A 26,742-nucleotide genomic window follows, 5' to 3' on the forward strand; every position below is an offset into this window, starting at 1 on the left:
GTTAACGGGTTCCAATGGGTTCCAACGGGTTTAGTCCGCAAAACCAGTTAATTTGTGGGTTTTTTACGTGCGGGCTTTTTTTAGCCTGGATTAATAAACGGGCGGGTTTGTGCGGGTATAGTGCGGGTTTGCGGGTTACGGGTTTAAATGCCAGGCCTACCCCAAATACAGCCAAAGCTCACAAGCACTCGATCTCTTAGTTTTGTGTCCATGTAATGTTTTATTTTATTTTTCTCATCCAATAAGCTAAAATAAGCTTTAGGTACAGAAAAACAGTGAATGGAACAGAGCTGTGAACAAGTAGAGAAATCTGCAGAGTAAATCAGTTTTTCACATTTTCATTAAGCTTGTAAACTTGATTGCAGTCTTAATACCTTCTTACTGATCAAGGAGAAAATGGAAATATCGGTTCTGAAGGCATAGACTTGAGTTTGGGCTACTTCTATAACAATGACAGTCATTGAAGAGACATCAAAGTATTAGCTAGATATCTTCAGAACTAGGGAAATAAGGAATAAATTTTTCTGCTTCCGGATGATGAAGGCTGTCCATGCAGCAATCACATGGTGATTTCCTTGTAACTTTTTGACTGGCTAATGTTGTTTTCTTGTTTCATTGCAAATCTTCTCCTATGGAAACAATATTTCATAACTTCGAGTAAAATTAAGCACCACATTGCTAGGGGAAAGGAAAAACTCAAATCTTTATTTATGATATAATAAGCTAAGGCTGTGACATACAAGTGAAGCACACACATACTGCACTATATATATTTTTAAGTAACTGTATTCTCTATTCAATTTGCAAGGGTAAAGTTCATGAATCACACTATAAACTTCAATGAAACAAATACAAAAAACCATGCAGCCCGGGGAAGGACAACAGTAGTACTTGAACTCAGAAAAGAAACTCCTACATAACATTAATGGGCGTGGTACTAAATCATTGTGTTCTTTAACTTGGAGTTAAAATCATTTTACCTCCCTGAATTTTACATCTAAAATCGGCAGTACCCCAAACTTCTAATTTGATTGCTTATGTCCTTGTACTTTCTAATTTGATCGATTATAGTCAATTTTTAACTAATCCATCATTTTCATTATCTTGTGTTGCCCACTCAAACTACATTTTGGCCTTCAATCATGCAAGAAACACATCATTTACATGCCAATGCTAAAAACTGACCCTAAGTTCTCATCATCACCAATTTTTAACTAATCCATCAATTTCATTATATTTTGTTGCCCACTCAAACTACATTTTGGCCTTAATTGAATCATGCAAGAAACACATCATTTACATGCCAATGCTAAAAACTGACCGCAAGTTCTCATCGTCACCAATTTAGAAAAAATTGTCAAATTAGTTTACTAATGACTATGATGGAGTGTAATGGAGAGTATAAAGACATATCACATATGTGATCAAATTGGAAGTTCGAGGGCACAAACGATCTTAGGCGTATAATTCGAGGAGGTAAAAGAAAATAACATTACTACACTCTAAATTTGCTTAACTAAACAAGGTGAAAATACTAGGCGGCTCATCAAATTTTCTTCAAGTATGTGAAGTAGTTTTCCCAAGAGAAAATGTAGGTTTATTTGGTTTTTTTTTGTTTTTGTTTTTTTTTAATCGGAAGGATGACAAACTTTTATTGATGATCGAACTAGCTAGTTATTACATAAGAGATCATCAAGTGCCGAAGGGACAACTCCCCTCTAGAAAGCTTGCAATCCCGAAACTAGAGAACCTCTTGCCAATTTGTGGGCAATCCTGTTGGATTCCCAATACACATACAACTAGAACCACGCAGAGATAACATAGCCAATGAAATGTCATCAACAACTCTCCCAGCCTCGGAAGTGTCCTCACCTTCAGCTTGGGCCGCTTGCACTAGCTGCAAACAATCCGTCTCAAATACCAGAGAAGATAGGTGATGATCAAGAGCTAGCTTACATGCTAGCCTACCAGCTAATGCCTCAACCATGAAAGGGGATGCAACATTGTTACACCTGCTGCATGCACCAGCCACGATGGAACCCGTAGAGTCGCGGACCACCAAGAGGAAAGGTAGTTCACTTCTGCTACTGCAGGTCTGCACTATCTCTTGTCGGACCAATATTAGAAAGTCCATTGAGTAATATAATTACAATTTTTTTTTTTTGATCAAATAAGAACTTCATTAATAAAAACGAAGATTACAATGAGAATGGGAGATAAAAGCTTCAACCGAAACTTTTCCCACTTTAGACGTCAAACTTGACATCTATACTGACGCACTGTTAAAGCCAAACTAGGCCCCGACTCCAAACATACTAAAACTTAACTAAAAAAACTAAACTGGCACCAGACATAGTGGCAAAAATAACAAAACGTGTTGAAGCAGACTCAGCCAAGAACACCAACTCCCACGCCCAGAATCTACCTGGCCAGCAATTGATCGACCAAGCCAACACTCGTCGTTGCTTCGAACCCGATCAAAGGGAATTCTGGACAGTCAGACCTAGGACTAAGGAAAACCCAACACCGTCATCCCACCACTACTCCAAAGCGCCATCACTTCCAACCCAACTCCTGACAGGAAAGACCTCCTAGAAAGCCATTAATGCTCGTCTATGCCACATGCAGACTTTGTGCTGACACAAAACTAGGCAGGAACGACCCTCAGGAAGGCCGAAGTGATGATTGTCTCTGCCACCACCTGCAGTGCACCCGACCTAAAACAATGAAAGAAAAAAACACCAAAACACTGTTTCCCAGATTGGGTCCAGATTGGGCCCAAAACCACAGACTCGGCCTAACTGCAGCTCCATCATCCCGACTCCCATTGACCGCCGAGACCATAGTTCCCTTGCTCCTTCGCCGTCCAAACCTTGGCACCAAAACCGAGACACCTCACTTGTCTTCACATCACCTCCGTTGCGGTCACATCTACCACGATCGCGGCCTCACCACTCCACCCAATAGCACCACCCCTGTAACACCCCACCGGAACCCGACCGGAGATCGATCTGACCATGCATCCAACCCGCCCGGCCCAAATCACCAGCTGTGTCGCCCCGCCACACAGACCGCCACCCCACCACCGATGTCGGGCCACCGTCGCGCCTCCTTAATCGTCCAACCATTGGCGAACACCTTTGAGCGTCTCAGTCCGCCCAACATAAACCGGCATCTGGAAAGTCTGCAAAAGGATCCGGATCGATCGTCCAAACCAGCCCTCAATCGACTGTCGATCTGCTCCATCCGACCATCGAAGTCGGCCGGCTGACGAATGTCCACCAACAGACGCCGCTCCGACCCAGCAAACTCCCTTTCCTTCTCTGATCCCTGCCCACTTCCACAACGCAGCCAGTTCCTTCGGCCAATAGAGACGAAACCGGACAACTGCCGATCCAATCCTTCGAAACCGAAACACAACCCTGAAGCAAAACACCCGTCCGACCTCACCCAACAGCCACCGGCTAGGCCAGAGGCCGTCGCCGGTGCCGAGGCGCAGCCGGACAGGCACTAGTATACACAGCGGAGTCCTCTAGGATTTTTCTTTGTATTTGCAATGTTAGATGATTATTTTATCATTATCAATGAGTTATTATAATTACAATTTGGAGAATTAGAAAAGAGGAGAAAAGAAAAAAAAAATAGTTAAATTTGCATGCATCCGAAGAGGGCAGCTGGTCCATCAGTCAAAAATCAAAATGTTTGTTAACAACTAATTTGAGGTGGATTAACAAATTATTAGTTTATTAAGACAGTGGTGGAAGGCTTAGTTAGCACTCATTAAAGGGTTTTTTTGCACCAACAGTGTCTGGAGACTTAGGTGACTGACAATATGATACCCGAACTTACAAAGTTATCAAAGTAATACCCAGACTCAATTTTTCTTATCAACGTAGTACCTGCGGTCAATTTCAGTCACGTCGCCGTTAATCTTGACCACATGTGACGCACGTGAGTCGCAAAATGAGGGCAAAAAAGACTTTTTCACTCCATCAAACCGTAAATAAATAAATTCAAAATTAAAAATAACTAGTTTTTCTCTCTCCTCTAGAAACTCCATGTTCATCATCTTTTTTCTTTTTTTTTTATCAACCATGTTCATCATCTTAAATGCAGCAAAAAGCAACCATAAAAAACAAAAGAAATCCCAGCAAACGTTGATGTTCTTGAACCCATTCAAGTTCATCTTCTTAAACCCAACAAACCATTATGATGCCATCTTTCTCTCTCTAGAGTTCCAATCAATTGATACAAACTTAAAGAACAACAAAAGAAGAAAATTTGATCAACAGTACAAACTCAAACAACAAAATCAAGTAAATTTGATCAACAGATCTGCTATAATTCCATTGAAGGCTACCACATCAGCATATTCATGTTGGTAATACTTGAACCCAACAATTCTTCATCTTCATGTTCTTGAACCCAGCAAAAAAAGAATCACAACAATGTTGATTCATTCATGTTCTTGAACCCAGCAGAAAAAAATCTGGCCTTTACTTCAATCTTGGCCTTGACTTCTGAGGGCAAAGTTTGCTCAATTGATTCTTTTGATCTTATCTCCACATCCAATCCCAAGGACTTGAGGACACTAACAAATTCAGAGCCCAACTCTTCCTTCAATTCCAAAACCTTCCCCTTCAGGCTATCATCCAAATTATCAAGGCTAGACACCCCCAGCATCAAGGTTAGACAAAAAAACAGATTCAAAGGACAAGAAAACAACTAGATTGCAACACTTGAACCCAGAAATTCATCATATTTATGTTCTTGAACCCGGCTAAAAAGCAAAAGAAGAAAATTTCAGCAATCCTTGATTCGTTCATTTTCTTGAACGAAGCACGAATTTCTAACATGCACCCTCCACCATTTTCTCTCTCAAGAGGTACCCGCAACGGTCTTTGACTAGGTTGAGGTGGGGGTCCACCTCGTCGGCACCGTCGATAGCGAGATTGAGGATTGGGTAGCCATCGAGGTTGGATAATAGAATTCTAAGAGAGGTGACTTGTTGGTGGGTGTTCTCGGAAATTCCGATGATGTTGTGAACTTTTCCCGGTTGTAAAAGCTCACCCAAGCGATCCACGGCGTGTTTGACGGTGGAGCCGGAGCCGAGGACAAAGATCATGACGGACTCGACGATCTTGTAGGCGGTGATTTTCTTCAACTCGTCTTGGGTCAGAATTGAAGAGCTGAAACAGAAATTGGTAAAGAGAGGAGGCAAGAAAAGGGTCTTACTAGTTTGATCCATTTGTGCGTCGCTAAAACTCTTGGTCAGATCAAAAGAAAAAGTTGAAGAGAGGAAGTTGAAGGGAGGGGGACTGGGCGAGAGTGCAGAGGAAGAAGACGAGAGGTTGAGAGGATAAAAAAAAAAAAGATAAAAAAAAAGTAAATAGGTATATATTATTAATAATAAGTAAAATGTCAAATAAAGGGTAAATCAGTCTTTTTGCCCTCATTTTGCGACTCACGTGCGTCACACGTGGTAAAGTTAATGGCTCCGTGACGGAAAATGGCCGCGGGTATGACGGAGATACGAAAAATTGAGTCTGGGTATTACTTTGATAACTTTGTAAGTTCGGGTATCATATTGTCAGTCACCCAAGTCTTCAGACATTGTTGGTGCAAAAAACCCCTCATTAAACAAGATTAAGATTGAATACTCGAATTATCATTTCATGCTCCATTTTTTTTTTTTTGAGGAGCATTCATGCTCCATTGCTAATTAGTAGGCTCCAACTTTTTTCTTTAAGAAAAACTTTATTCAATGTTAAAAGAAAAAGAAAAAAAAAACTTTATTCCTTTATTCTTATAGAATTGCCACTTGGATAACTTGCATCTTTCATTCTAACTTTTCCATGTGCCTGTGTTGTGGAATCAAGCTATATGTTGTGGAATTCTTTTCCACTTCTCATCTTATCGTTTTAGAATTTCCGCTCTCATCCTTTTCTTTTTTATTTCTCTTCGAGTTTTTTTAATAAAAATTTTACAAATACAAACTCTGCTCGCTCTTCTCGACCCCTAACCGTCAAAGCTCAAGCTACCAATTTTTGTCGAAGGGTTTTTGTCCATTTACCCCATTTCTAGGAATTTTTTTTCCACTTACCCCATTAAGTTTTTTAATTCCCTCCTACCCAAAACACTCTAAGGAAGTCTTCCCTAATACCCCCATTAAGGTTTTTTTTGTTGTTTTTTATTATTTTTTTAATACCATTTTACCATCATCCCTTTGTTACTTAGAGAGAGAGAGAGAGGGAGAGAGAGAGAGAGAGAGATAGAGAAACTATAGGAGACTTCGCTGGAGCCGGTCACCGGTCGCCAGATTCTGGCCAACTTTCGCCGGAGTCCAGTCACCGGTAGTCGGAATTCAGTCATCGGCCGCTGAAATCCGGTCGCTGCCAGCCAGAATTTTCTGAAAACCTCGCCAGAGGTCCCTAAAGAGGTCGCCGGAAAGGTTTATTGCCTCAATAGACGTCTAATGCCCCCCATTGCCCTCCAATAGACGTCTATTGCCCCCCAATAGAGGGGCATTAAACCTCTATTGCCCCCCAATAGACCTCTATTGGGAGGCAATAGAACTTTCAGTCCCCGAAATAGAAACTAATCTCCCTAAATTTAGACAAATAAAACTTTGATTAAAGAAAAAAAAGAGGAGATTACATCAATTCAAAATGTCTATTGCCCCCCAATAGACGTCTATTGCCCCCAATAGAACTTTCAGTTGCCGGAATGGGAACTAATCTCCCTAAATTTAGACAAATAAAACTTTGATTGAAGAACAAAAAGAGGAGATTACATCAATTCAAAACGTCTATTGTCCCCAGTAGAACTTTCAATTGCCGAAATGGAAACTAATCTCCCTAAATTTAGACAAATAAAACTTTGATTTAAGAAAAAAATGAGAAGATTATATCAATTTAAAACGTCTATTGCCCCTCAATAGGCGTTTATTGTCCCCCAATATACCTGTATTGCCCTTCACATAGCACCATTTTGCAACTTGTTACTCCAATTATTTACATTTTATATTACCAAAATTTCTCATTAAAAGGTGAAAAAGAAGAAAAGAGAAAAAGAGAAAAAAAGAAAAGAAAAAAGGAGGACTGGCTTGATTGAGCTGTTTAGAGGTACTCATCGTCGGAGTAGGTGATGAAATTGATTTGGGCACCCTTTTCCCTTATGTGAAGCCGTGAAGAAGTGCTCGATCTCACGGGAAAATCGCGTCAGGTGGGCTCGCTGTTGAACTTTCGCCGGGGAGGGAGAGATTGATGTCGCGTCAGGTGGGCTCGATCTCCGCCTTCATCTCCCTTCCGTTGTCTTCCTCACCTTCTGAAACTTATAGGGCTTGCCGGAAAATTGTGAAGGCATGGCGTCAATGGAGTCAAGGCAGAGCATGTAAATATGGAACAATTCGGAGGCAAGTTTGTCATCTAGCTTTGAAGGATCAGCCAGTCAAATAATCTGAGATAAGGCGATGAATCCCAACGGAGATGAGAGTTTCAGAGGTTTAGATTGCGGAGGCCATGGCGGTGATGAGAGTGGATGGACTTTTGGAAATGAAGGGTCCTCACCAGGTCCGTTGCTCCGCCACAGATCGGCGTCGGAGTCGAAGCCGGAGTCTAGGTATTTCGGGGCGCATCGAATTAGCTGAGAGAGAGAGAGAGACCAGATTGGAGGTCGCATTTATGGAGGAAGCCGCCGGTGGCCGCGCTGGCAATGATGGAGTTCCACGGGTCGGCGCCTTCTGCAGAGGGGAGAGAGAGAGAGAGAGAGAGAGAGAGAGCAGATGGGCATGATAATAGTCGTTTAGTTAGGCTGTTAAGATTGTCATTTTCCTCTAAATTGGGTTAGTAGAAATAAAAAATTATTGCTAGGGTAAGTGAGATAGTTTTGGTTTATTTTGGTGTTTTTGATCAAGGACCCTTTATCAAAAGGACGGGGGACTCAAATCCGGTAAAGGGTCTCTGGTCTTAGAGATTACGAATAAAATCTGATCATAAAATCCTCATAATTTTTTTTTAAAAAAAAGGTGAAAAAATTATACATATACTAGAAGGGCCCATCCACTATGTGTATGGAGAGAAGTTAAAGATAGTGGAAAAACTTTCCGTACAATTACCACATTTTATGCTTAATTTTTTTTTTTTTTACAATTTACCATATTATCTTTATTAATTAATTATATTTCATAGTTTTTTAATATATAAAGGTTAAATTAGATAAAAATGAATTAATCGTTCATTCGGTGTTACTGTCCATTCGTAGGCGAAAAGACGATTCTACCTCCCAGACCGACTGTCTTGCCCTCACTTTTCTTCCTTCTGCCTGCTAAACCGCCTCCTTCACTCCCTCCTCAACTGCGGCTCTTCCTCCAACGCCACCCTTCAGAGATTCCAATTCCGCGTCGGATTTTGTCTCCACAGGCCGGTCTACTTGAGTCACCAACGACAAAAGCCCACCTCCAAACTCACCCCTCTCCTTACAACACAGCAACAGTTTGCACTTGGTACGTTTTCATTCCTCACTGTTTTCGGCTCAGGGCTTTTTGATTGAAAACCCTTTGTTTTCTTGGGAGAAAAGCGTTGTGGGTTTTAGTTTTCTTGGCTATTGCTTATGTTTGTGTGTGAAAGTTTGAATCTTTGGTGTGTTTTGATAGAGATGAGCTCGAATTTTGATTGAGATTGGAGATGGATGAGTTCGAAATGCAAAACCCAAAGCAGAGCACTCTGTTTTTTTTTTTCGTAGTTGCTCTATATAGTTGAAATAATTATAATACTGGGTTAGCGGTTGAGGCTTTATTGGGAAGTGAAGGAAACAGTATTATTAGACATGGGTTTTTGCTTTTTAAGCTTCTTTTGCTTTGTTTTCTTGAGATTTCGTTATGGGGGCCGGGTTAAATGTTGTTCTTTTGTTGGCTGGTATATGTAATAGATGACAGAAGATCCTATCAAAAAAAGAAAGCCGATGATGGAAGAAACATTAAATTCCAGTGTTTGACTATTATGATTATTAGTCAATTGGAAATCAGCTTTCCTTAGTATGTTTTAAACTTGTATCGTATTAGAATATGACAGAAAATGCATGGCATCGAGAATATGAATTTACACTCTGCATATATATCAAATTTCAGATTTTTTGTGTTTAATTAAAGAAGGACAATTTTAGGCATTTTAAAAATTTAACCTTAAGCCTTATTGGCTTAATTAATACGGATAAGTACTTTCTCCTTGTGCATATAAAAACGGATCTTTGTGCTAGAAGCCTAGAATTTACTTGGCTTATTCTCCAAGGAATAAGATTCACTTCTCTGGTCGTTTAGTGCTCATACATAAAGCTTCGACACACCTTTGGAACTATTCTTACACACAAGCTATTAAAGACATTCTCTTCTTTCTCCTCAAACCACCCAAACCCCTACCCCTAACCTCTCGCCGTCTCTGCAACCCCTTCTGAATTCTACTCACTTTTCCTCAGTGAAGCCATGGGAGACCTTGCCGTTACTTCCAAGGAGGGCCCCAAGCTCCCCATCCCCGGCCAACGCAACGTCCTCATCACCAGCGCATTGCCGTATGTCAACAACGTCCCTCATCTCGGCAACATCATCGGCTGTGTTCTCAGCGCCGATGTCTTCGCTCGCTACTGCCGTCTCCGGGGATACAACACTGTCTATATCTGCGGCACCGATGAGTACGGCACCGCCACCGAGACCAAAGCCCTGGAGGAGAAGTGTAGCCCCAAGGAGATCTGCGATAAGTAAGTTTTATTTCTCGCGGTGAAATTTTATGTGTGAATTTTTTATAATTTACTGCAGTTAATTTATCTGGAGCTCAATGGAAATGGTTCGTGGATTTTGCAGGTATCATGCGATTCATAGGCAGGTGTACGAGTGGTTCAATATAAGTTTTGACAAATTCGGGCGAACTTCGATGCCGGAGCAGACGGAGGTGTGCCAAGCGATTTTCAATAGGCTGCTGGAGAATAATTGGCTTTCTGAGAACACAATGCAGCAGGTAACATTCACTGGATTGTAATTGTATCGATTTCGTTGCGATTTTGGTTGGTTTTGTGCATGCTGAGCATTGTGATTTGAGATGTGTTTATAATATGTGTTGAGTTAACTTGAGTTACTGTTGTTCAGCTATATTGTGATACTTGCACACGGTTTTTAGCCGACAGGCTTGTGGAGGGGACGTGCCCAACTCAAGGTTGTGATTATACTTCTGCAAGAGGAGATCAGTGTGAGAACTGTGGGAAGCTTTTAAACCCCACAGAATTAAAGGATCCGAAGTGCAAGGTACAGAGTTTTTGTGTATCCTTTACTTTTTGAAACTTATATTCCTTGCCATGTGTGTGTATATTACTATCTAATATCTACATACCATGCATCTCGCTTGAAGGAAAGACTTTGTTAACTGCCTGATTGTATATAAATGTCCTTGTCCTTGTTCTAAAATAATTAATAAATAATTAAGGATTTGTGAGAGCAACTTCTTTCCACATGGTAGCTGTAGCATTGAATTTACAGAAATGTTACACCATTATGCTTCTCATTTTTGGCAATTGTAAGCAGGTCTGTAAGTCGACTCCACGGATTCGTGATACAAACCATTTGTTTCTGGAACTGCCTTTGCTGAAGGATAGGTTGGAAGAGTATATTAATAAAATGTCAGTGGAGGGGTCTTGGAGCCAGAATGCCATTCAAGCAACAAATGCGTGGCTCAGAGAGGGGCTTAAACAACGGTGTATCACTAGGGATCTGAAGTGGGGGGTTCCAGTTCCACATGATAACTTCAGGGACAAGGTTAATACATGTTAATTTAAGTTTTGCCAACTTCCACTGATTCTTTTTAATGAATTTCCAAATTTCTCATCTTAGTTCAAACATTGCTATTGGTAGGTTTTCTATGTGTGGTTTGATGCGCCTATTGGATATGTTTCAATTACTAAATGCTACACTCCAGATTGGGAGAAATGGTGGAAGAATCCAGAGGATGTGGAGTTGTATCAGTTTATGGGCAAAGATAATGTGCCATTCCACACGGTAAGCTACGTATAATTTAAATATAAATATACTTAGCTTAATTGGATCTGTGGGAAGTATCGCATTTGGCAATTCTTTCCGGGATTACCATCATTCATGAGTCATTTATACACTAGTGGAAATGACTAGTAATAACTCCATATTATATAGTCTGACACTCAAAATTTTTGTGGAGGAAATGATATTCAAAAATGTCTGTCTTCCTCTTCAAATCTCTAATAATAGTAGAGTCCTAGTCTACTCTCCGTTGGAAATGACGCAAAGACAAATTTTGATATTAGATCTCTCCAAATTCATATGCTTCTTGGACCAGTAGCTGTATGCCTGTATGCTTCCTCCATTACACTCCACTTCCAAGGCTTTCAGGGGCAGCATGCCCTCACTTTTTCTCCTGGCTCTCTCATTTATGTTCACTAATTCGACTGTATACAAGTTCTTCTCTTTTTCTTTGAAGAAAAGTTAATTTCAACTGTGTTAGCATTTGTCTCTTAGGTGATGTTTCCTTCCACGCTTCTTGGAACTGGTGAAAATTGGACCTTAATGAAGACAATTAGTGTTACTGAATACTTGAACTATGAAGCAGGTATGTTTACTATATTGTATTGCTATTCCCAGAGGACCTTGTTTATGGAAGCTCAAAGTTTCCTTGGTACAGTTTGTAGTAGGTGTTATAAATGTGGATTGCTTTTATAGGAAAGTTTTCCAAGAGTAAAGGGATTGGAGTATTTGGAAACGATGCCAGAGATACAAACATTCCTGTTGAAGTATGGCGATATTACTTGCTGACCAATAGGCCCGAGGTAATATTTTAATGTTTTTTATGAGTGAACTTCTTTCTCTGTATCTTTGTCACTCCTTTATGTGTGTGGGTGTGTGTTTATTTATTTATTTTTATATATTTGGTAAAACAGGTGTCAGATACATTATTTACATGGGCGGATTTGCAAGCGAAGCTCAACAGTGAATTGCTGAATAATTTGGGCAACTTCATTAACCGAGTTTTGAGTTTTGTTGCCAAACCTTCAGGTTAGTATTGACCATTCAGCTGATGTCTTTGAACAAGATTCAAGGTTATTATCTTGGTGATGCAGCTTTCTATTATGTTTTCTTGTTCTTTGACTTTTATGATTTAGTGGGCACTAATAGCTCCAATGGTAGAGCCCTTGTGCATAAGCTTATTTCCAGAGTTTAACTTCTCACCCTCCCCTTCCCTGGATCATAAGCAAATGACTGTAAGCCAGTCAACTGCTAGACCAACAGGTCTTAAAACCAGAAGAAAAAATAGGCCTGACTCTCTTTGACAACTTTAAAAACCAAGGCTCTTCCCTCCCTTATATCTAAGCAAGGAATTAATGGGCAAATGCTTTTGCTGCCCCCACCAGTCAAGAGCTTTGACCTCATGATGAAGATGAGAATATTTCTTACATTCCAGTGGGGATATTCTATTCTTGAGGTGCAAATAACTAAACATCTTGACAATGCAGCATTCATTTACCAAGATTGTGTACAAGTCCCTTTATGGAGAATGGATAAGAGAGATACATGCACAATAATTAATGACTTGGGCTCTCTGTTCATTGTATCTTTACCTTTTTATATATGTTTGCTAGGTTCCAGTTGAGCATTGTATACCTGCTGCATTCAAACTAACAAGTTCCAACTACAGGTCAAGGATATGACTCCATTATTCCAGATGCTCAAGATGCCATCTCTGATCCTTTGACAGAGAAAATAGCTGAAAAAGTGGGTAAATGTGTGGAGCAATATGTGGAGGCCATGGAGAAGGTGATTGAAATTTGAAAGATAGTGTTGTTGTGCATGACTGGAAGCTTCTCCTTCCTACCTGTGTTCACATTTCTATTGCATTGTAGGTAAAACTAAAGCAAGGACTCAAACTAGCAATGAGCATTTCAAGTGAAGGGAATGCATATCTGCAAGTAAGCATGTTTTAATCTCTATTTCACTTGTTTCTCTGCCTGCTCATCTATTTCCAATTGTCAGCTGCTAAGTCGCACTGTCTGTACACTTGAATTGAATGCAGGAAAGTCAGTTCTGGAAGCTTTACAAGGAAGATCAACCTCGCTGCTCCATTGTTATGAGAACTGCAGTGGGGCTAGTGCATCTTCTTGCTTGCTTATTAGAACCCTTCATGCCATCTTTTTCTGTTGAGGTAATATTTTTGTTTGCAAATTTTGTGTTACTCTGAAGTGTTTTTTGTGATCACATGGTAACACTATAATCATCCATGCTAATATCTTTTATATTTTTCTTTTTAAAATTGCATTCAAGGTATTTAAGCAGCTTAATTTGTCTCCTGAGACGCATATATCACTTTGTGATGATAAAGGCGATACTGATAGGGCAAGACGGCCATGGGAGATTGTACCTAGAGGTCACAAGATTGGGAAACCAGAGCCGTTGTTCAAGGAATTGGTATGTCTCTGTTGTGCTCTGTCTTTTACTTATTGATTGGGGAATAGATTTAGGAAAGAATGATGATGAAATAGATTCAGATGTCTCCAGTGGATTTTCAATTGAAAGTTTTCACTTGCACACAGAATGATGATGAAGTAGATTCTCTAAGGAAGAGGTTTGCTGGAAGTCAGGCGGATAGAAAGGAAAGGGAAGAAGCTGAAGCAGTGAAGTTGGCTGAGCAGCTCAAGAAATCAAAAGTTTCAGGTTGAATTTCCTTACCTGGTATGATGATATAACAGTGAAACTGAAAATCACTTTCTAATAAGCGATTGGTGTAACAGACAAGAGTGGAAAGAAGAAACAACAAGCCACAAAATCTGCAACTGAAGCAGAGATTTCCATATCTAGACTAGATATTCGTGTCGGCCTCATTACAAAAGCTCAGAAGCATCCTGATGCTGATGCACTTTATGTGGAAGAGATTGATGTCGGCGAAGGACAGCCTAGAACAGTTGTTAGTGGACTAGTCAGGTTTATACCTCTTGAAGAAATGCAGGTTTGTGTTTGTATCTTACGGATGTTGAAATTTAAAATTGTAATTTAATTTCCATGAGTTTTCTCGGATTACATTCCCAATTTATGTGTTCGTTGGTCTGGGACAGAATCGGAAGGTATGCGTCCTTTGCAACCTGAAGCCAGCGACCATGCGGGGTATTAAATCACAAGCGATGGTTCTTGCTGCTTCAAATAGTGACCACACCACGGTAAGCAGCCCCATAAACCTTATAAGTAGTGTCTGCATTATTTGTTTCCATGGCTTCACATAACTAATCAAACCTGCTAAATTTTGGCTCTGATAGTGAAGAAAATTCTCACTGATTTTGCTACAACTTAATGTAGAAATTGTAGTCTAGAAAGCTAGTACTTCTAATAACAAGAGTTATAAAAGCATAATATTCCAAAACTTTGACATGCTAAATTACTTTGACCATAGTTTGTTTTTATCATAAGAATGGGTTTTTATATTTTTTATATTTTATTTTTAAATTTTTTTTTTATTGCTGTCCTCCCCAAGTGCTTTCTTGGATTAAGTTTGTGAAGTGCTGGGTCTTCGAGTTCTAGTGTAAAGCCATATGCGATAGTTTCTTTTTCTTTGTTCTTTTCTTGGGCCTCCACTTTTTTGAGAAAGACAAATGACTTTCTGTCCGTCCATCCAGTACGATGTACTATAGAAAACCTATTACGCACAGCAATATAACTATGCCACAATAGTATGGCCATGGGCTTATGGCTTCTGTAGAATATGGCTAGCACTGAAAATCACGTGCCTGCCAGAAATCGATTCTTTACAGCGACTATTGCAAACACTTCTCTGTTCCTAAATCCTTCCCAAAGCAGTCAGTACACAGTTTATCTGTTTGCGGTGTTTCAGACAATCTTCGACGTCCATGCATGGATGGATTTATACACACTGTTTTATTCCTGACTGGGGCATCTTTCAGGTTGAGTTGGTTGATCCACCAAAATCTGCTCAAGTTGGGGAGAGAATTACATTTCCGGGGTTCCAAGGTGAGCCTGATGATGTGTTGAACCCCAAGAAGAAGGTTTGGGAAACCCTACAGGTAGATTTGCACAGTAACCCTGAGCTAGTCGCATGCTACAAAGATATTCCCCTCACTACATCAGCAGGTGTTTGCACTGTTAAATCTATTCGAGGTGGGTCAATTAGGTAGAAGTGGCATTAATTCTGTTGCAAGGAAAAGAAGACTTCTTTTTCATGATTTTGTGTTTAGATTAAGAGAACTATATTATTCAGACAGAGAACTCTTTTTGGTGTAAAATGCTAATTTGAAAACAAGCTATGAATTTGTCATAAAAAAAAAAAATAAAAAAAAAAAGCTATGAATTTTGAGTCAGAAAGTACTGTTCCTAATATCTGATCCATGGGGGAGATTATAAATCTAGGAAAGTTTTGGAAGTTTTGGTTATTTTTTACGTTCTTAGAGAAATTTGAGGTTTATATTTATCAAGCTTGAAGACATTGATTTATTTTAGATTGCATCGATTGTCAGCTCTTCGGTGAAAATTCTTCCGTGGAATTTTTCAAAGCTAAAAAGGATGCATAACCCTGATTAATACAGTAACCAGAAATTGGTTTTGGGTATGCTTTAGAATGTTTTTTGTTGTTTCTTTAAATCTATTTAAAGCAAAAATTGTGAGACAAATGTAAGAAGTGAAATATGAAACGTTCTTAGCATGAAGAACCTCGAGCGAGCTTGAAGATTGGTGAGAGAAATTAAGGATTGAAACATTGCAGATATTTCTGATATATCTTCCAATATTTCTTTTTTCAGAGGGACTAATATATCATAAGGAGATAATATTTTATCTTCCACATTTTCTCCGTAATTTATCCAAAATCCTCGATATATAAAATATTTAGGATATATCGCAATAAAGTAAAGAAATATCTGTATATCTGATGAAGAAAATAAAAAATAGAGAAAAAATTGAGTTTTATTAACAAAGAAACATACATTATGGAATATGGAGGTTCTGTGGATGGGTAAAATTTTAACAATAGTTTCTATTCAGAATATGGCTTAATAAAGAGGCAAATTAATCTGTTTGGAAAAAATACTTCAAAGTGAAACATCTGAAGGCAGATTTGGGTGAAGTGAAATCCCCTCAAAGCAAATCTAGGTGATAAAATCTTCTCAAAGCGAATCTAGGTGAGAAGTAATTCCCTAAATGCAAATCTGTGTGAGGAGATATCTCCCAAGGCGAAAAATCTCCTCAAAGCAAATATGGGTGAGGAGTATTTCCTCGAGGGAAATCCGAGTGAGAAAATCCCTCGAGACGAATCTGGGTGAGGAGAATTTTTCAGCAAAAGAAAACATACTTGATGGAACCATATTTCAAAAACAAACTAACTCGCTTCATCTTTCTCAATTATATGAGATGATGTGATGTTAGCTCAGTGGTTAGAGCATCCACTACTTATGTACGAAGTCATGAGTTCGAGTCACCATGAGAGCAGGAGTGAAACCCTTTGATCCTCTTTAATTAAAAAATAAATAAATCTTTCTCAATTATATGGGATTAGCCTCAATTGCATGAAGGTTTCAAACGAGGAGAACAGATTATTGAGTTGTGATCTGCGAAGAGTGCAAAAAAATAAGGTGCAATCATATGAATCATTTGAAGAAGTTGTTAAACACCCATGAGATGATTCAGATAGTGATGATGTGTGGGGTGGTACAGTAACTCCAGGTAGTTCTGATGATGATGAAGATGGTGGAAGCGGAACATGTGGGTGGAGGTGAAAGATATGAATATAGACAATCTTCTATGGCTGGAGGATTGAACTAATTCACCTGCGAAGGTAATTTTGATCATGCCACCCAAGATGAAGATCACGGAGCTAAAATAGCTGGTCATGGTGCTCAAGAGAAGATTGTCTATGGGAGGAGGATTAGAGGTGCAATTGATGATCAAAGTACACCATCTGATATTTATTCAGTTGCCTGAAGTTTTGACAGAGTGTAATAGGACCTCAAATTAATCTCATGAAGGCAATAATTAATATGACTATGACGCTCATGGATATAAGCAATACGGAGAAGTACATGATCAGTCATCCGGTCGTATTCATTCTTATTATTCCCTTTATGGGGGAAACAGTCGGCAGCTCCAAAGAGATTTATAACTATTATGTTTATAACTACAATTCGTATTATACAAGTCATATGTCTTGGTCTTATTATTGTACTTCCGTAGACCAGTGAGCGACTTTTCAACCACCTAGAGTATCTTTTTGAATGTAGATGAAATTGACATTCATAACTTTTTTTGAGTAAAATGATGTCATCCCTTTATTGAAAACTGAAAGAGTTACATTATAATGGAATCAGCTGCAAGTGCAGCCATAAGAAAGCTAGGAGGAGAAAAGAAAGTGCTTGCTTGGGGAAGAGTTGTTGCATGAGCTACCAACCTATGCGCCACCTGATTGGCCTCTCTCTTAGTATGAATGATCTTCATATTTGGAGAATGGGAAAACAGCTCTATAATATCCTCATAAACTCTACCTATAACAGAAGAGTTTACCACACTTGACAGAGAAACTTGTTGCTGAACAACCTGAGAATCTGTCTCAATAATAACCGGGTTCAAATTATGCTCCAGGACAAACTTGACTACTTCCAAGCATGCTAATGCTTCTACATGTTCAGCCGAGAATAGATGATAACGAGGCCGTACACCACCTGCAATCACCACCCCCTGATTATCTCGGATAATGAATCCCAAACCGCCCAGCTTCGTGCCGGCATGAAACGAGCCATCAATATTGACTTTCAAAACCCCTATGGAAGGACACCTCCATCGAGCTACATTAACCCCAGTTTTCCTAGTATGGACATTGTGACGGCGGTACTCAGCAAGGCTAGTACTCATACGAATCACCACATCATTTGCTTCGGTACTCTTTTGCTCCCAGACCCTCTTGTTCCTTTCCTTCCAGATATTCCAGAGTAGAACAAGTAGCTCCTCAAAGGAATGTTTCGAAAGCTTCCCAGCACAATGATTGAGCCATTCAACCACCGTAGCACTATCAGTTTGTGCATCAAAACAGACATGACACACATATCTATGTGACAGGTGGAGTAGTTCAGATTCAGATGTAGTGTTGTCTCCAATTCACCAGCACATGCAAAGAACACAATCTTGAGCCTCCAATAGAACCTGTTTCGAAGCCAAACGCTCCAAAGATGGAAGAATATCATTACAAATCCTCCAAATATGCATTTTTGCCGAGGTGGGAATATTACACTTCCAAATCTGCTTCCAAAACTTGGTTGTGACTGCCACCGTACTAGGGCTATGTGATGAGGACTGTAAGAAAGCCAATCTATAGGCTGATTTTACAGAGAATTTTCCATCTCCTTCTAACCTCCAAGCACACCTGTCCTCAGCTCTTCTAGAGCTTAGAGGAATACATAAGATAGCCTCTGCCGTATTGGCGGAAAATAAATTTCGAATTTTCCTTTCATCCCAAGAATGCTCTGTAAGAAAAAGATCACTAACCTTGAGTGTAATGTCCCCACTGTTAGCTGGCAATTCCGGTTTAAAAGATGGAAGTCCCGGTATCCAAGGATCACACCAAGCTTTCACCCTCTCACCATTACCAATTTGCCAACAGAAACCTTCAGCAATTAATTCCCTTGTAGACAAGATGCTTCTCCAAGAGTAAGAAGGAGACGACGCATGCATCCCCGCAGTCCAAAACGAACCCGAAGGGAAATACCTTGCCGCATAAATCCGTGCAATTAGGGAATTGGGATGATTAATGATCCTCCATGCCTGTTTTGCTAGCATAGCAGAATTAAAATCTTCCAAGCTTCGAAAACCCAGACCACCCTCTTCCTTAGAGCTACACAAGAAATCCCAAGACCTCCAATGAATCTTTCGCTTATCATCACTACTGCCCTACCAAAACCGTGCACACAATTGTTCCATGTCTTCACAGAACCCTTTGGTGAGTTGAAAAACACTCATGGCATAGGTTGGTAAAGATTGCGCCACGACTCTGATAAGAATATCCTTGCCAGCACCACTCAAGAACTTACCCTGCCAATTTTTCAATTTCTTGGCCAAATTCTCCTTAATATACTGGAAAGTAGCAGACTTCTTCCTTCCTACATAGGTTGGTAGACCTAAATATTTTTCATGAAAGTCCACCACTTCAACTCCCAGAAGACCAGCCACCTCCCCTTGCATATAGTCCGTAACATTCTTACTGAAAACTACTGAGCTCTTGTTGAAGTTCACCAGCTGACCTGAAGCTCGTCCATAAGTTTCAATCACTTCCTGTATTTGATAACAGTCCTCCAACGCCGCATTAGCATATAACATACTATCATCAGCAAAAAGAAGGTGATTAACTGAGCGTGCATCCTGACAAACCACAATACCCGATAGAAGACCATCACTCTGTTTCTTTTGAAGAAGAGCGGAGAAACCTTCAGCCCCAAGTAAAAATAGGTAAGGGGATAAGGGATCTCCTTGCCTAAGTCCCCGAGTAGGGACTACCCACCCTCTTGGTTTTCCCCGGACCAAGAAGGAATATCTGACTGTTGTAACACACTGCATGACCAAATCAATCCACCTTTGAGCAAAGCCAAATCTACTCATCACCCCTTATCAGGAACTCCCATTCCATTCTATCATAAGCTTTACTAAGATCCAATTTCGAGGCCATAAAGCCCTCTAAACCATCTCTTTTATTATGAACAAAATGTGCCACCTCATTGGCCACCAAGATGTTGTCTGTAATTAAACGCCCTGATACAAAGGCATTTTGAAATGGTGATATCAACTCCGGGAGTAAGATTCTCAGCCTGTTAGCAATGGCCTTAGAACACAGCTTATAGATAACATTACATAAAGCTATAGGCCTAAGATCCGACATATGCTCAGGATTGGAAACTTTGGGAATCAAACAAATATGCGTAAAGTTTATTTGCTTTAGAATCTAACCCGTATGAAGAAAGCTTTGAACAACAGCAATAACATCCTCACCAACAGTATCCCAATAATGTCGAAAAAATAACGGGGGTATACCGTCAGGACCAGGCGATTTCGTAGGGTACATCTGAAAAAGAGCACACTTAATCTCCTCACCAGAATACGGCCTGCAGAGTTTGGCATTCATTGACGGAGTCACACAGGGAGTAATGGCCAAAAGAGTAGTTGTCATAGCCTCCACATCAAGTTCCGATGCAGTAAACATCTTTTGGAAATAATCTGTCATAATTGTTTCCAAACCTGCGTCATCTTCCTTCCACTCACCATTCTCATCATACAAACCTTTGATGAGGTTTTTACGTTTTCGATTTGAGGCTTTCCTGTGGAAATAACCAGTATTCCTATCACCTTCTCTGAGTCATGTAACTTTGGCTCTCTGTTTCCAGAAAGATTCCTCCTGGGAAAGAAGGCGCTCCATCAGCAACTTCTTCTCTTCCTGTACCTCATTGCACGCCCTGGTCTCCATTAGATCTTCTAGTCTAGCCCGAATACCCAGCATGCTCTGCTGTCTCTCTCTAAACTCTGCCTTCTGCCATTTATCAAGCGCAATTCTTGTATGTTTGATCTTTGTGGCAACTCTAAACAAAGGAACCCCCGTAACATCGCTCTGCCAAGCCTGCTTCACAATCGGATCACAGTCTTTGTGTTGAAGCCAGAAGGCTTCAAACTTGAATCTATGGATTTAAGTACGCTGAGGTATAGGAATGGTGCTTGCATGCAGTAATATGGGCACATGATCCGAATCACTTGGGGGAAGATGCACTAGTTTTGCATAACCAAAAATATCGCACCAAGAAGGTGAGCAAACTGCTCTATCTAACCTGAGTTTCGTATCAGCATTCCACCACGTAGACTTGGTGCCATGAAACCCTAGGTCCAGCAGGTCTGCATACCCTAGTGCCTCTCGAAATCCGCTCATCTGACGCTCTGGGCAAAGCGGCCCATCAATTTTTTCTCCATTGTTCAAGATTTCGTTGAAGTCCCCAATCACCACCCAGGGAAGTGAGTCAAGATCAGCAAGATCGCGTAACAATTGCCACGACATATCTCTATCCACCGTTCTGGAGTAGCCATAAAAACCTGTTAACCTCTAGTTTGGTTCGTCTAAATTCCCCAACACAACCAAATCGATGTGATGTGCAGACTTTGTTCCTCGTTGGACACGAACATTATCGTTCCAAAACATCCCAAGCCCGCCAGATTGGCCATCACTCAAGACCGCTTCCGAATTCGCAAATCCTAGTGCAGAACTCAACGACTTAAACTCCAAGTCGCGACTGATTTTTGTTTCACAAAGGAATACCACTTGAGGCCTATTTTGGGAGATCAAATCCTTCAAAGCCCTAGTTGTAGTAGCACTGCAGATGCCTCTGCAATTCCAACTCAAAATTTCCATATCCATGGTAGATCGAACTTGCTTTCTAGAACCCTAGAAAGTAACCCTAGCAGAGAGGCTAGGTCAGTATAGAATCACGCTTGACATTCATAACTTAAATTGACTCTCTAAGAAAATACATATTTTTCAAAATATTCTCGATATTTCTGATTTTTTTTTTTTTATTTAAAGTTTCGATACATATATAAAAACTGATATTTTAATAGTTTATGACAGATGACTGCACGGACAACCTAAGTATCCTTTCCATATGACCAAAACTCACAACAGGCCACAACTGAGATCACACCATCCACAAATCAAACAAGAGAGCAGTGCTAAGCGTTGAGGGTGTCGGCGCCACCGTACTGCAGAACCCTATAGGTTTTGCGCAATAACAGTTACGACGGACAAGCCAACTTGCTGGTGTGCCAGAAGCAGAAGCAGCAGCCTTTTTTTTGGTTGGAACCTGGACTTGACAAAGAGCAGCCAAGAAGATGGAATAACAGTAAAGATAATCTCCCAACAACGATCAGAGCCAAGGGAAGCTACACTCAGAACGGGGAAAAAAAACAAAGTGCAGCAATTAAACACAGCAGCAGCTCTACAAGCAATTGGTCTTCGCAATGCTCAAAGCCAAAATGAAAGTTATCTATAGTATTTTAGTTGAAGGTTACTTTCAACTGATCATCAGTTATATTAATGGCTCCAGTGGTGTTCCTTGGTTATTCAAGACTATTATTCATGATATGCAAATTTTCACCTAGTTCTCCTCAGTCATCTTCCGGCGAGTCCCAAGAGAAGCGAACTTTGTTGAATGCTTGATTAATTTTCGGCACTCGATAAGAGATGAACTAGTTTGGGATAATTTTCTTCCCCTAGTTTACTTTCGACACTTTTGGGTCGGATTGCCTTGAGACTTTTCTTATGTCCAAAAAAAACAATCCATAGACATGGTAATCATGACGGCATGGCCATAATCCTTTCGAACAATTATTGAATTATTCCAAAACTTGAACAGACATTAGGCAGTATACAATTATATAAGGAAAATGTATATGGTTGGATATTAGTGGATGACGGAAAAAAAATTGAAAACATTTGGACTTGGTAAGAACCAGCCAAATTGAAAATGGGATACTCAAAGGGGTCTGGTATCAACAATGGCTTCAAGCATCTTCTTTTCCAGTTCTGGTTCATCAATCCATAGGGAACTTTGACGTCGTAGCAGTTCATTCTTCTGTTTTTTCTTCTCTTCCCTAAGCATTTCCTTCATCTTCCAATTCTCAAGCTTTTCTGCTCTTTCTTTTAACTGTGCATTGATCAAAATATCAAAACGCATTAGACATGCAAGTGGTAAAACAATGGAAATAATACCAAAAAAAACAAAGTAAAAACTCTTGATTTATTTGAAAGAGGGAAATCTATTTGAAACACAATAGAAGATACAATCAGCGTGGACAAGTTGTTCTCTAACAAGAAACAGCAAAAACAGTCACCCAGAACTGAAACTTTAAATAACAGCCTTCCGATCCGCTGAAATAGAGAAAGACATTACCTCCAGAAATTCAGATGAAATTGAGGACCATTTGAGTCAAAAATCCGACATTATCACACAATTACCTCAATGGCTCCTCCAGATTTTAGACTCAAAAGTCCTTTTTTTTGTTTCCACCTATACCCCGAAACAAGCCAGCAGACTACAATTTCATAAAATTATGCCTTCTTTTGTCCAACAGGCACCAATAGCATTTGTGCTTCTCACTTGATAGTGAAATGCAAAATATTCGTCTTCCCTAACTTAAGGCAACAAAGCAATGAAGGCCATTTTTTTTTTTCAATAGGAAATATAAAAAATAAATAAAAAATGGACAAATTGCAAATATTGAACAAGGACTCCACTGTACACAAAAACCTTGGAATAGCTACTTTGCTTCAGCTAAAAACAGCAAACACAAACAGAATGTTACCAAATCTCTACACACAAAACTAAAACCTTCCCTACACACAAAACTAAAACCTAACCAGAACACAATTGTAGACAAAGAATATTCCCTAAATTCCAGAAAAGTAGATTCCCATAAAGAAGCCAAAAGAGGAATGATAAGTGCTCCACCTCCTCACACATGCATCATCAAAGACCTTTCTATTCCCTTCATCCACAAAACCTAACAGAGCACATAACCCCAATACACTTTGCTTCCTTCCAGCAAAAAAGTTATACCTCTCACAAGTAATACATTACAAGAGGGAGGATAATCCCAAGATAAACTCGCCTCCCTGAACAAACAAGACTATAAGAATGAGGCACTGTACCGTGTCTCTTGCACATAGCACACCAGTGTGGAGGGAGAAAAAAGGAAGATCACCTCTTTGAATCATGACATTAGCATTCAGCTTAAGATTACATAGATTGAAGGAATGAAAAAAAAATGAAAGATTATCCAAGAGGTGCTTTAAAAATGAGTTGCACGAAAAATAAAGAACTTTTACACATAAATCATAATACATCATTGCAAAAAACAAACATTAGGTCTTCTCCTACAAATCAATGGGTATTGACCGAGCATAAGCAATAATTCAACAAAGAACTTGTAACTTGGGTGGTACTTTAACATTCCATACATATTGTTTTTTGGTCTTCATATTCATGCATGTAAATATATATTTTGGATCGGATTAAAAAAAATTATTTGTACGGAACAAATATTTCCACAGCAGGGACATTATTCTGAAGGTCCTAACAAACCTTTCAGTTAAGGAACATAGGTTGGCATATCTGGGTTGCACTCAAATTTCAAAAGACATTCCTAAGCTCAAATGGTCTAATTCTGTAAGCATCAATTGTCTATACTCATTGCAAAAATGATAAGTTGTACAAAGCATAACCCTGTCCTCCAAATTAAGTCATTTACCAACTGATAATCTCTTTAAGTTAAGTGAATTCAGAGCAAGTTATAGTGTTGTTCTAAAAAACAATTTGAAATTCCTTTTCAAGTGTTCCTCTCCAGTTCCACCTCCTATGTTCTTAAAAGACAATACAGATTGTATATACTGTATTACATTTCTGAGCAATATTGTTTTTTGGGGGACAAAGCAGGAAAGGCCAAAACCAAAGCAGGCTTATAGCGCTAACAATATGCAGGACTCGGCTTAGCTATTTTTTAATGACTTATAAATGGCCTTAAGGTTTTACCAGACTAAAACAATAAAGTTTGGCACCTAAAGTTGGTTTTACCTAATTGATTTTGTGCTCAGGTTGCACTATTGCATTCACTTCATCGATCAATTACATGGAATACCATTAAAAGAACTGGGTAAAACAATAACAAAAGTGGGTTTATTTAGTATCAAATTCTCTTAACCTTTTATTTGCTCACATATCCACGTCAATAGCGAACAGATATAGGCTGGGCCAAGTCATAATTTTTGGATTATTATGCGAAAAAATATACTCCTTGAGGTTCACGTGTTCTAAATCTGCATCACCCTATTTTCTACAAAATCAAAATAAGACAAAAAATTTATCTTCTTAATTCTTCTCCTTGATCTTCCCAATTTCTTATCAGCAACCACCAAAAAGAAAAGAAAAAAAAGATCCTGAGAATTCAGACTTATCCTTTCCTTCACATTCCACAACCACAAAACAAAGAATCAAACCCAAATAGAAGGCTTAACTTTGAAGCGAAGCCAAAACCAAAACTAAGTTCTACATCAACACCATGTCCATATTCAACAAAAGATTTCCTCTACCACATTTTTTCAGTGACAAACAAAAATTAAAGCTTTGCCTACTCAGATTCTTCTGTGTCCTCCCGTTTCTAGCGAAAGAACCAGAAAAAAAAATAAAACAAAAAAATGAAAAAGCCCTTGAAACAAAAAAAATTCATATTTTCGGTTCCACACCAATGCCAACACAATTTTCAGGACGAAGAACCAATTGGAAAGCCGTCATACCTAATGCTGGCGTTATCTACCAATAACCTTTCACATTCCTCCTGAAGACTACAAAATTCGAAGATCACAACAATGCTTATGACGACAAGTATTCGAAGAAAAATTCAGTATAAGAAAAAACAATAATAACATAGTATTGTGATTGCAACATCACAACAAGGATCTCCATCTTCAAAAATTTGTTATTAGCAAAGGACACAAACTATTGCACTACACAAACACAAACACAGACTCAATCTCTCATTAGCAAACTAATCCATCATATCCCTTCCATTTCCCCACTCATCTTTCTCGAAAAACAAAAGCACATAGATATGAGCACATTAGAATAGTGCATTTGGGGACTACTGCCCTAATCATTGTCTGCATATTATGTCAAAACCTCCATTTCCATTACTAATCAAAACCACAGAACTAGAAAAGATAGAAATAAAATGGCGCAATTTCACATACTAGGGTTTGGCGGAACTCTTCCTCGGCGACCTGGCGCTGTTGAGCCCGGACCTTAGCGGCCTCGGCCTTGAGCCTCTTGCGCTCCTCGTTCTGGAGCCTGAGGGCTTCTTTACGGGCCTCGTCCTTTCGGAGCTTCTCGAGCCTCATCAGCTCGACCTCCTTGATGTACTCCTTGCGGATCTCCTTGACCTGCTTCGCGTAGTCTCGCCGGAGATGCGCGAGCTTGGCCTGCGCCTCCTTGGGGTTGCTCGGCGCGTCCCAGCTTCCGATGAAGGAGCTCGGCTCGGTGTAGCGGTGGGTGTGGTGGTGGCTGTTGTGGTGGGAGGGTCTGGTGGTGGTGGAGAGGGAGCGGAGGGTGCGGTAGAGTGAAGACCGGGAGGACGCCATTGTTTTGTGTGTCGTTTTTTCAGTTGGGACTGGTCCGAGACTCTGAGGGTTTAAGAGACGAGAAAGGGGAAATGTGGGTCGGGTTTTAGCTGGATGCAAAAGCGTCAAGGCCCAATGGGCGGAGCATTTTCTAATAACCCCTTTTACAACACTTTCTTATTCTTTTTCTTTTTCTCTTTTCCGACGCGAATTATCAATTGACATTTTTCTCCAATAAAATGTTAATAGAAGTTTCAAATGCGCAATTTCTAGTAACTCTTTTTCTAAAAGAAAAATTTGGATGCCAACTAACTTCAATAAAATGTTAGTAAGATTACAAGGACGAATATATGTAGCTTTCTATAAGCAAACTCCCATGACACAAAGCTACGCTACTAAAATTATTCAGCTTAGTGTTAAGAGTCTTTGACCACTAAAATTACATTTAGTGTTAGAGTCTTTGAACAGTACACACCGATGCGTCTGACTGAAGGGTTTTGACTTGTTCTTAAGGTTTTGTCATTCAGTTGAATAATGTCCTAGTTTCTAGGAT

General features: G+C 39.7%; 4 protein-coding genes across 5 annotated transcripts; 1 reads left to right on the forward strand and 3 right to left on the reverse strand.

Annotated features, from left to right (window-relative positions):
* Window positions 1-4,440: 4,440 nt before the first annotated feature.
* Window positions 4,441-5,248, reverse strand: LOC112199255 (probable ribose-5-phosphate isomerase 2). The gene is made up of 2 exons (XM_024340296.1): window positions 4,890-5,248; window positions 4,441-4,666 (listed from the first exon to the last, which is right to left on the reverse strand). Exons 1-2 carry the CDS (start codon window positions 5,246-5,248, stop codon window positions 4,441-4,443), a joined length of 585 nt encoding a protein of 194 aa, XP_024196064.1.
* Window positions 5,249-8,249: 3,001 nt separating this feature from the next.
* On the forward strand, window positions 8,250-15,369 carry LOC112198431 (probable methionine--tRNA ligase). Of its 2 annotated transcripts, none has more exons than XM_024339556.2 (17): window positions 8,250-8,503; window positions 9,472-9,750; window positions 9,854-10,007; window positions 10,136-10,291; window positions 10,568-10,798; window positions 10,895-11,038; window positions 11,531-11,621; window positions 11,732-11,838; window positions 11,950-12,064; window positions 12,705-12,823; window positions 12,910-12,975; window positions 13,080-13,208; window positions 13,328-13,471; window positions 13,597-13,717; window positions 13,795-14,009; window positions 14,116-14,217; window positions 14,956-15,369. In XM_024339556.2, the coding sequence occupies exons 2-17, from the start codon at window positions 9,479-9,481 to the stop codon at window positions 15,184-15,186; spliced, it is 2,397 nt and encodes a 798-aa protein (XP_024195324.1). In that variant the 5' UTR covers window positions 8,250-8,503; window positions 9,472-9,478; the 3' UTR covers window positions 15,187-15,369. The 2 variants fall into 2 exon arrangements, with proteins under 2 accessions (XP_024195324.1, XP_024195325.1); XM_024339557.2 differs by having other exon boundaries at window positions 8,268-8,503; window positions 9,477-9,750.
* Window positions 15,370-17,347: 1,978 nt separating this feature from the next.
* Window positions 17,348-19,603, reverse strand: LOC112199256. Its single transcript, XM_024340297.1, has 3 exons — window positions 18,984-19,603; window positions 18,417-18,884; window positions 17,348-18,062 (listed from the first exon to the last, which is right to left on the reverse strand). The coding sequence occupies exons 1-3, from the start codon at window positions 19,601-19,603 to the stop codon at window positions 17,348-17,350; spliced, it is 1,803 nt and encodes a 600-aa protein (XP_024196065.1).
* Window positions 19,604-22,376: 2,773 nt separating this feature from the next.
* Window positions 22,377-26,254, reverse strand: LOC112195902 (stress response protein NST1). Its single transcript, XM_024336134.2, has 2 exons — window positions 25,824-26,254; window positions 22,377-22,725 (listed from the first exon to the last, which is right to left on the reverse strand). Exons 1-2 carry the CDS (start codon window positions 26,208-26,210, stop codon window positions 22,555-22,557), a joined length of 558 nt encoding a protein of 185 aa, XP_024191902.1. The 5' UTR covers window positions 26,211-26,254; the 3' UTR covers window positions 22,377-22,554.
* Between the last annotated feature and the right edge of the window lie 488 nt (window positions 26,255-26,742).

The sequence above is a fragment of the Rosa chinensis genome, chromosome 4 (assembly GCF_002994745.2).
Source record: "Rosa chinensis cultivar Old Blush chromosome 4, RchiOBHm-V2, whole genome shotgun sequence".
Lineage (NCBI taxonomy): Eukaryota > Viridiplantae > Streptophyta > Magnoliopsida > Rosales > Rosaceae > Rosa > Rosa chinensis.